Source organism: Lates calcarifer, linkage group LG9 (genome assembly GCF_001640805.2).
Source record: "Lates calcarifer isolate ASB-BC8 linkage group LG9, TLL_Latcal_v3, whole genome shotgun sequence".
Taxonomy (NCBI): Eukaryota; Metazoa; Chordata; class Actinopteri; family Centropomidae; genus Lates; species Lates calcarifer.
The window spans coordinates 19,195,566-19,206,321 of record NC_066841.1 but is presented as its reverse complement, the minus strand read 5'-3'; the positions used below and the strand labels follow the sequence as shown (position 1 = coordinate 19,206,321).

General features: G+C 37.9%; 1 protein-coding gene across 1 annotated transcript; it reads right to left on the bottom strand.

Annotated features, from left to right (window-relative positions):
* Positions 1-676: 676 nt before the first annotated feature.
* Positions 677-7,173, bottom strand: mat2al (methionine adenosyltransferase II, alpha-like). Its single transcript, XM_018694317.2, has 9 exons — positions 6,746-7,173; positions 5,821-5,898; positions 4,683-4,805; positions 4,464-4,576; positions 3,713-3,856; positions 2,611-2,829; positions 2,324-2,506; positions 1,145-1,278; positions 677-1,056 (listed from the first exon to the last, which is right to left on the bottom strand). The coding sequence occupies exons 1-9, from the start codon at positions 6,819-6,821 to the stop codon at positions 954-956; spliced, it is 1,173 nt and encodes a 390-aa protein (XP_018549833.1). The 5' UTR covers positions 6,822-7,173; the 3' UTR covers positions 677-953.
* Between the last annotated feature and the right edge of the window lie 3,583 nt (positions 7,174-10,756).

Below are 10,756 nucleotides of genomic sequence, written 5' to 3'. Positions count from 1 at the left end.
TGAGTCTGTCAGCGGTTGGGTTACTGTTCTTGCTCGATACAGGCTACAAACTAACACATCGATACCAGTGTCCCCATCAGTCATTTAAACCAAAATCATGAGAAAAGGCCCAGGTTGAAAAATACCTGTTATTTATTTATTAGTTTGAATGCAGGACTTTTACTTGTGTAGATTGTTGCATTTGTGATTTTATTCAAATAAAGGATCTGAATACTTCACTCCACTGCTGATCACACACTGTATTAGACTATTTTGCTGATGAATTGATGTGACAGTATTTTAATGTTGTAGCTCGCCAAGATGAAGCTTATTTTATATTGTTTGGCTGTTAATTCTATAATAACATAATACATTGTTATATAAGTTTGTCATATGTGTTGTGTGTAGAATCCCAATCTTAAGTAACTACAGCTGTCAAAATATTATGGAATAAAAAGTACAGTATTTGTCTCTGAACTGTTGTGGAGTGGTGGCATAAAGTATCCTCAAAGAGAAATACTCAGATAAAGTACAAGTACCTACAATGTAAACTGGAGTAAAGTACTTGAGGAAATGTTACATTCTACCACTAGTAAAAATATATATATATGTATATATACATATATATATGTATAATTTAGTTTTTTTAATGCAGCTTTTAATCAATGAAAATTTATTACATATTACAAAACACATGTTTTTTTTCTAGGAAACTCCCATTTATTGCATAATTAATTTTGAATAACTACAGTTCCTCATAGAACAGTACCTTTTTATCAAAAATCTAAATTCATTCTTCAACAAAAGTACCGATTACTGCCTTTACAGTTCAAGTCAAACATTATATAGAGAAAAAAGATTTTCAATCTACACAGTTGTATTAAGTTATATTTTCATTCTGTGAATCACATTGGACTCTTGATTGTTTTATGACTGATAATCAAGACATAGCTAGAATGTGATCCATGCCAAACTCAAAACACCAGAGGCTTTGGTTTTTCCCAGGGGAACTCCGCTCTGCCAAAGTGACCGTAGCAGGCAGTGGCTTGGTAAATTGGTCGCTTCAAACCCAGCTCTCTGTAAAAGAAGCACAGTCAATATTACACTGTTATATTTCCAGAGAGAGACAGATGTGATTTTTGCAGCTGTGAAAAACTACACATACCTCACAATGACTCCAGGCCTCAGGTCAAAGTTCTTCTGTACTATCTGCAGCAGCTCGTCCTCGTCCCTGTTCGATGTGCCGTAGTGAAACACTGAGATGGAGAGTGGATGGCTCACACTGATAGCATAGGAGATCTGAAACAAAGAGACATGACGTCGGTGCTCTCGGTCATTATAGGCAGGTTTCAGAGCAACATTATCTGAAGATGACTTGGTCAAATAATGACAGACATTATGGTTCAATGAGCTTCCTAATTACTGTAGCAGCAGTAGTGGCCGATCCTTTGTTGTTTGTTGTCTTGGCAGTTTGTTATGTGTAACTCTTTGCCTGTAATACATCCTGCATGTTCTGTGTTTAGTGGATGGTTTAGGACAAAGACCCGGGTCATTGGTCAGTCGGTCACTTCCTGTAAGCACCTACTTCTGTTTACAGTATTATCACTTCTGCCAGCTGCTTTCTCTCTCTAGTAGTCATCTTGTGTGATGTTCTCTATCAAGGACGAATGGCACATACAAATTTACCTCTAAAAAGTCCCTTTACTGGTTTCTAACTGGTGGCTTTATTCTAAAACCTGCAATATTTTTTGGCCAGTTTCGGGACAGTGGTAATAAGTTGTGAACACTACATTGAAGTATCATCTTACAAGTTAATGTCAGGCTTGTTAACAGTTGCGTATTTACAAATCCAGCAGATACAGAGGAACATTATTCTTCATTTGGAGTGGTATTTGTGTCCACATGATGAACCTCCCTCCTTCCCTCTGCCTCTCCTCTGCACTGGTGTGTAATCACCGCATTAGGTGCATGCTGGAAAGGACTGCGGAGAGACACAGACGGGGCCAGTGTGACTCTCCAGTACCCACGTCCGGGCAGGCGTTCCTTCATCTTAAGTTGGCTTTTGTTTAGTGTAAATAAAAATCCTTAGCTGTTTTACCTTAACCTGGTCTTCAAGTTCTCCCCCCCTGGTTACTTTAAGTGATCTCCCTTGACATCTTTGGAGATGTAACAAGCTGCTAAATACTCCACTGTGTTCACCAGCTATGAAAGCAGTGAGAGTGAATGCATCTTTGAAATGAATAAAGCTGGTGTCTGTGTTCATTCAAATACAATATTCTACTGTATTATTCACACAACAGTAACATGGAGTCTTTGGGATGCTTGAATTAGTGCAGTTCCTCACCTGGACGAGGGCTCTCCTGCACAGTCCAGCTTTGACCAGAGACTTGGCGACCCAGCGTGCAGCATAAGCCCCGGACCGGTCCACTTTGGAGTAGTCTTTTCCAGAGAAAGCCCCTCCTCCGTGCCCGCCCCATCCTCCATAGGTGTCCACTATGATTTTACGCCCTGTGAGTCCTGCATCACCCTGGTAACACCAACACATCAGATTAAGCTCCTGCGTGCTCACACACAGCAGACAATCACATTTCCCTCTCTTTTGCTATGACATGTCCCTCTGTGGTTTCTAACCTGTGGACCGCCCATGAGGAATTTCCCACTTGGCAGCAGATGGTAGATGGTCTTATTATCCAGATACTTGGCAGGAATGACGACCTTCACCACCTTCTCCATCAGATAGTGTCTGATCTCCTCCAGGCTGATGTCAGGGCTGTGTTGGACTGAGATGACCACAGTGTGAACACGCAGCGGCTCCATGGCTCCCATGTTGTCTTTATACTCCACCGTGACCTGCACAGAAGACAGCACAGCACCAGCACAGTGAACGTGTGATAGAATTTTCCAAATATTTGCTATTTGCGATTTGACAATAGAGAACTGACAGGAGTTGAGGAATTGGGATCAAATGCAACTAAAGTCTCTGACCTGTTTCATCTGAGAGCAGGTGTCACAAATATAACTGATGTGTTATCCAAACTCAACACACAGTGAACTGTTTCCTTTACAGTTAAATGAGAATATTGTTGTTATTGTTGCCTTGGAAAAGGTTTTTTTTTTTAATTTCAATTGTTATCTGCAGCAGATTTGAGAAAAAAAAAAATTGGCCCACAGGTTTTTGGGCATTTATAGACAGGAAATGAGAAGCAAGAGGTGGGAACTGTTATGCAACGAAGGTCAGAGTCACACCAGCAGGTCAAAGTTGGCGTCTGTAACCCCTCGTCCATCAGTGTGGTTTTCGGTTGGCATTAAACATTCCCCCTGTTTTTCACGCCTCCGCAACTGCAAACTGCCTGGACCGGATTCATTCGATTTTTAGGTTGTCCATCCGTCTGTCTGATTCTTGTGAACACAATATCTCAATAATGCCTTGAGGTAATATCTTCAAATTTTGGTACAAACGCTCACAAAGGTCAAAGGTTAAGGTCACAGTGACCTCATGTTCTTGTGAATGCAATATATCAGAAGTGCCCAGAGAGAATTTCATTACATTTGGCACAGATGTTCACTTGGGCTGAAAGGTGAACTCATTAGAATTTGGTGGTCAAAGGTCAAAGGTCAAAGTCACTTTGGCCTCATGAATGCAACATCTAAGGAATGCTTTGAGAGAATGCCTTCATGTTTGGCACGAATGTTCACCTGGACTCAAAGGTTATCTGGTTAGATTTTGGTTTACCTGTGACTTGGAGTCTGGTAGTATCCAAGGACACTCTCCATTACGTGACAGCTCCTTCATCCTGTAGTTGAGTTTGTGGGCCAGGAGGATGGTTAAAGGCATACACTCCTCAGTCTCATCTGTGGCGTAGCCAAACATCAAACCCTGAGGAGACAAGCAGCCCAACCAAGAAACCCAGTATAATGATCAGGTCTAGTCATGTAAATGACTGTACTTATATAGCGCTTTTCTAGTCTTTTCGACCACTCAAAGCGCTTTACACTACAGGTCACATTCACCCATTCACACACATTCATACAGCACATATTCTATATATTTAATGTGCTTTTTCTAAACACATTCACACACATTCACACACACATTCACACACATTCACACACACATTCACAAGAAGTTTATTTTAAATTCGATCTTTAAATTGAGGCAAACACAACTGTGTTTTTAAAAAATTAGAAAAATGTTGTGCTTTTGAAAATCTTAAATGTTATCTTGTAAAAAAAAAAAAAAAAAAAATTCAGAAAATAATGTTCCCCAAATGATCATTTGTAAAGTTAAAAATGTTTTAATTTTCTACATTTAATAAAAGTTGAAACATTTTAAAGGGATTTTGATTTTGATTGCATTGCAAATGTCCTTTATAACAGTGACTGTTTAAAACCACACTTATTGCATGAAACAAAACAATTCTAAATCCATATGGTGAAAAATGGCAGTTTGGATAAAGGTGAGGATTTAAGGTAAAATACTGAACCTGATCCCCTGCACCGATGTCCTCCTGATCCCTGCCTTCAAACACACAGTCTGATATCTCCACACACTGTGGCTCCAGAGCCACCAGCACATTGCAGGTCTTATAGTCAAAACCTGCAGAACACAGGACACAGTCAGTAACAGCCTCTAACTCATTCACTCAACCTCTCAGACAGATTCTATAGGAAGTTACAGAGTATTAAAGTCAGCCATACTGTACCTTTCGAAGAGCTATCATAGCCAATCTTCTTCACAGTATTTCGGACCACTGACTGGAGATCCACTATGGCCTTAGATGTCACTTCTCCAACCAGTAAAATCATCCCTGTCTTTGCCACACATTCTGTAACAAGACATAATAGTTTTACCAGTCAAGAAAATGACTCAGGCACTCAGTATTTATGTGTCATGTGAAACAAACTGCTGTACTGGATCATTACATAGTTAGTCACTGTTTGTTTAATGGGAAAATTATATAGTTTAGCATAGGAGTTATTTTAATATTATTATTATTATTATTATGTTATTTTATCTCATCTATTTTTATTGTATATGTGAATTAGAGCACTGCAACTCAATTTCCCACAAGGGATAAAGTATTTCTGATTCTGATTCTGATTATGTAATTTGTGTTTTCCTTGGATTTTCTATATATTTTTTTCTTCTATATCTTCTAAAGCAGCTTCATAGACAATACATTTTTAAAAAAAGTCACAGAAAATATGCTACCACATTTCTGTTTATTTATGTGGTGTTTTACTTGTACTATACATGGATTAGCTACTCTATGTGCCCAAATTTATTTTGTTTGTTCATTTTGTTTTGTTAACTCTTCACTGGCCTACTGTAATACCTTGTCTTATATTGCATTATGTTTTTTTTATGTACTGGAAAACTTAGAGAGTCTAGATATATCACTAATTAAGATGTTTCAGAGGGAGTTAAAACTGTTTAATGATCCATTACACAGCCAGTGACATAAAGCTGGTCTGAACTTTGATCTATAGGGCAAACAATGATCCAGTCTAAGACATTTAGCTGTTTAATTATTAGTTATCAAAATACCTTTGACACTAGATTCAAAGTTGTATGTAATGGCTATACTGTTATTATCATAGTTCAGATTTGTGCTGAACCATAGGGCAACCTGAGTGAAAAATCTGAACCACCAACTGTGTATTTCAGTGAGCCAACTCTGAATACTGCCATCAACAGGACTGGATGGAAACATGCATTCATTTGCATTTTCTTACCATATTTTCTGGAATTTGGTAAAAACATATTTTTAAAAAAAAATTAGATGGGAACCTGACTAATTAGAGTAATATAATAACATCAGTATGATATATAAAGCTTACCGCAGGCCACCTTAGAGTCAGGGTCTTGACTCAGGTATGCATCAAGTACAGCATCACTGATCTGATCACACATTTTATCTGTGAACACAAAGGAAAAAAAAGGACTTTGAAAAGTGACAGAATAATTTCTGTGCATATTAATAAATCTAATCTTTGCTCTGGGTGCTTACATTAAATACAGTGTACACTGGGTTAGGCAATAAAATGATAGGAATAATTATTGTCGATAAATGTTTGATATAAATTAATTTACATCCTGAGATAGTATGCACAGAAATGAAACACAAACTACCAGTCACATTGCAGGAATAGAGGTATACATTGTGCAAGCTAGGTTTTAGATTAGTTAGGTTAGATTTTATCATTATATTAGTTTTTCTACCTCAGATTTGTTGAAGTGTCTGTCATGTTCTGACCTTCAAGAATAGTTTGAATCCACAATTAACTGACTTTCAGGAGCAAACTTTTACTTTGAATACTTACCATACATTTTCCTAAATCTGTACTTTTACTTAAGTAGCATTTTAAATGCAGGGCGTGTACTTGTAGCAAGTACTTCTATGTAAAGGATCTGCATACTCCTACTTATAAAATGTGCACATGCAATGACACATTTTTAGGGCTGCAGTTTATTTTGATTAGTAATTTCTCAATTATTTTCTCAATTAATTAAAAAAAAACTGCATCACAAACCAATAATTTTGGCATTTTCTAACTCAATGATCAACTCTGACTGACTGATTACAGTTCTCATATTTTGATATATAAAGTACAGCTGTGGATGCACTGTATAGTTTTAATATAATATAGCGTTAACAGAAGTACAGTGAGTCTCTGCATGTCCAGACATGTCCCCAACAGTCACACAGACACATGTATACTGTACAGACACACAGTTACAGTACAGACACGTGCAGTAGCCTACCAGAGTGTCCCTCTCCAACAGACTCGGATGTGAAAAGGAAAGTCTTCCCGCTGCGGGCTCCGCTGCTGGGGTTCATCTTCAGCTCGTTGGTCAGTCGAGACAAGTTTAACGGATTTAAAAATCTGTTGGATGGAGAACCTGAAGATACAGGGTCGCACTATATAAGTGGTAGTTCCCTCTGATGTTCTCCGACACCGATTATAGAAAACAATGATTAACCCTGAAGGTTGAAGCTCAGAACTCTGCAGCAGGAAATTTGATCCAGGACAGGCGGATGTAGCGAGCAAGAAAACAACTGATGCAACTTTTCAGCAGTAAGTTGGTCGTGAGAGAAATGTGCTATAAATCAACTCTGTAAAGTATTCACGTCCCTTTCGGTGGGTTCTCCGCAAACGCCTGTGTGGGCTCAAGGAGGAATGTTTACAGGTCAAGGTCCTGCAGACAGCAGCCTCAAGATGTCGCTGTTACAACACAATAACTCACTCATCATAAATAGTCTGTGGTTACATAGTGCACATTTCATCATCTTCGTCTCTGGACAATATTCCCATTAAAAAGAGGTCAAATGTCGCATTATCGAAGATCTGGTGTTGTGACACGCAAACGATGCAAAACAACCACAGAGATACAAAAAGACAAATACAAAGAGATGCAAGACACTGTAAACAGAAGCAAAATGAGAAGGGGAATCACATAACAGCTACAAACAGAGACACAAAATGAGCACAGAGATAAGCAAAACAATGCAGTCAGTACGGACAGATGCAAAATGCCAATCAAATGCACACAAAATGACTATAAAGAGACACTAAATGGGGTTTAGAGGTGTGTGGTTGTAAATATATTACGGAATACAACAGTTCATTTTAAATAAAAAATTATTATAATAAAAAAATGTTATGTAGCAACATAAACTAGTGAAAATTGTATTACAATAAACTTTATTAGAATGATTGAAAAGAAGCAAAGACAAAAATACTTAACACTAGACAAAAACAATTAAATGTAACACTGAAAGGTGATATCAATATGGAGGTAAATAGAGAAGGTGTATCCTGATGGAAACAGGCACAAGGTAAGTGCCTCTGAACTCCCGGATGATGGTTGGTGTGCATAATGGTTTCCTGTTGAATATGAGTGAATATGAGTGTTTTTAAGGGAGAAACAACCAAAATATCAAAGGCAAAAGAAGAAAAAGTCTTGATTTTGTTCTCTACCTCGATGTGCTCATTCGTTGAGGTACAACTCTCAGACTAGTTCTCATCATTTTCCAGTCGATCCAGAGGTACAGGCACAGCGGCTCCTTAATCACTTACAATCTAAAAGTCTTTTCAAAGAACACCCAGCATATTCACTCAGCAAGGTGTTCGGCTGAACAATCTGTGGACGTGTGCAATGTGACCAATCAGTTCACATTTAAGAAAATAACTGTCAAATGTACTGATGATGAAGATAATAGTTTTTTACTGCAGTACAGTACTTCTGTGGTGGAGTAATACTACCTCACGCACATGCAGTATGAACATGCACATACAGTACATTTGTGAGTTCATTATTTTATCTGTGCTGAGGTGTTTTACAATTCATTTTCCTGTGTATTCCTGCTTTTACTTTAAGTAAGAAATCTGAATACACCCAATGATGACATATGACATGCAAATTATAATTTCATCAAAAGCACAAATGAAGCTTTTATTTTATGGGAAATAGACTTACTTTTCTTGCTGAGAGTTACAGAAGAAGATCAAAACCACTCATATCTGTTCAAGTGTAGAACATTAATCTGCACAAAATTCTGCACAGATAAAGGTCCCTGACTGATAATACAAGTCCAGGAACAGCTAGCCTGCTCATAAATACACTCACCACGGCCTGTAGAGGTCACTGATGAACACTTTGTATCTCATTTGTTTAAAGCAGTTACAGTATAATCAACATTTTAAACAATGGCTCACATGACTTTTTGTATGCAATTGGCTTGTATGTGACTTTTAGACACACAGAGAATTATCACCTGACTCTGCAGTTCCCATCAACTCTTGCATCTTTCAGCTGATTTTTTTTGGTTTCCTGGCCTGCAGCTTTATTGCACTTTGGTTCATTCTCACTGCTCTCACAGTCATTTGCAGCCGCAGCAGGCAGCTGTCCTCTAAAAAAGCTACTGTACACCATCTGCTCGGCGTCAAATAACAGACAGATGCAGTCAGACACTAGCTAGTAAAGCTAGTGGAGTTTTTAGCAGCTAAAGAACCAGATATTTCCCTCAGGAGCTGGTAGAGACTAAAAACAGAGCTAAGAGAATAAATATTGAACTTACATCCATGAGGTGGACAGAAATCAAAACTAAATGAATGCTAATGTTGCTCTGTGTTGGCTTAATGTGTAATCAGGCAGTTGTATACTTTTTGAGCTCGTTGATACAACTATATGGATTCAACTGTATGAACACTTTTGAGGGTATAATTTGAGGTGCTGTCTATTTTATCTTTCTCCACAAAAACACCCTGCAATATCATGCAACAACAAGGTTGCTGCTGTTATATCTGTACACTTAAAGCTGTCGGAAATTCCCACAGTGCTGAGTAAACACCTGTGTTGCTCAACAAACCAAAAATTCATCATCATAACCTTCACAAGATTTCATAAGATTTACTGCAAGCTAATATAATGAATTAGTTTATGTTGTACAGGTGAGCATGTTTTTGTGTCCACCTGTGTAACCCCTTATACCTGGCTCTCAGTAAATACTCCAACCTTTGTTTAAACCCACAAAATTTTATTATAAAGCTGCATTAATTTGATATTGTCTCATAATCTCTCTATATAAACATCTAACTACTAAAGTGTTACTTGACATGACGTAGCTGTATAAAAGTCAAGTGTCTTGACTGTACAAAGTCCATTACTTATATAAGGCAAAACCAGCATGGCAAAGTTCTGTACTGCACTGTCTTAACTACTTGTCTTTGTTATTTTATATCATGTATTTTATGGAGTATGCTGATTTTCATATGTTTATTTAACTTAGCAAAATCTTACGCTCCTACTGTTTCCTTAGTATTTGGCAAGCATCCACCAAACTGCAGCACCCTCCCAATGTTCAGTTTGTATGAGTCATGTTCAGATCCTCTTTATCAGTCGGTACACCCTGAGCTCAGTGAAGCTGCAAAGGCTTTCAATGACCTCTTTAAACTCTATTGAATTAAAATATGGATTTGTGGGTGAAATATTATTGATATAGACATGAAATAATTGATTCTTGACTCCTGTTCTACATTAGTTACAGTTCTTTTTCTTCTATCTACATATCTTTGAAGGGATAAGTCATTGTAAGTCATAACGTATTCCCTAGCCCCTTACCCTAACCTTAACTATCACACCTGCATGTCTAACCCTAACCCTAAGACCAAGGCTTTAACCTTAAAACAGCTATTTAAACTTGTGGGGTCATGCATTTTGGTCCCCACAAAGCTGTCAGACCCCACAAGTATAGCTATGTTTGCAGTGTTTGGACCCCATGAATATAGTAAAACATGTCCCCACACACACACACAAAAACTGAAGAAGGATTTAGTTACACAGCAGAGGGAAAATATGCAAACAATACTGCTTCTGACACCATTAACTAAATAGCTATGTTTACAGTTTACAGCCATGCTAGCAGCTCTGTGATGCTGTAGTGCTTTGACCTGAATCCTAATGTAAACATGCTCACTATGACAAAGCTAACATGCTAATGTTTAGCAGGTATAATGTTTACCATGTTTGCTATCTTTGTTCCGCATGTTAGCATGCTGATATTTGCTAATTAGCTCTTAGCTGAGCCTGATGGGGATGTCGTTTGTTTTGCAGCGTTTTGGTTATAAGCAGGCAGATTGAATTTTTTTTTTCCTTAATGAAATTACAATTAATCCTGACGGAGATATGAATGTCTGAACCAAATTTCATTGCAGTCCATTCAATAGTTACATTTCACTCAAACCCACAAATGCCAAAATCATGATGGTGCAC

Bases quoted from the DNA above. Each gene is read 5' to 3' on its own strand.
- mat2al (XM_018694317.2), bottom strand. From the start codon at position 6,821: ATGAACCCCAGCAGCGGAGCCCGCAGCGGGAAGACTTTCCTTTTCACA. The intron at 5,899-6,745 runs GTAGGCTACTGC...TTGTGTTCACAG, and splicing joins TGTTGGAGAGGGACACTCTG to ATAAAATGTGTGATCAGATC. The intron at 4,577-4,682 runs GTACAGTATGGC...TGTGTTCTGCAG, and splicing joins CTATGATAGCTCTTCGAAAG to GTTTTGACTATAAGACCTGC.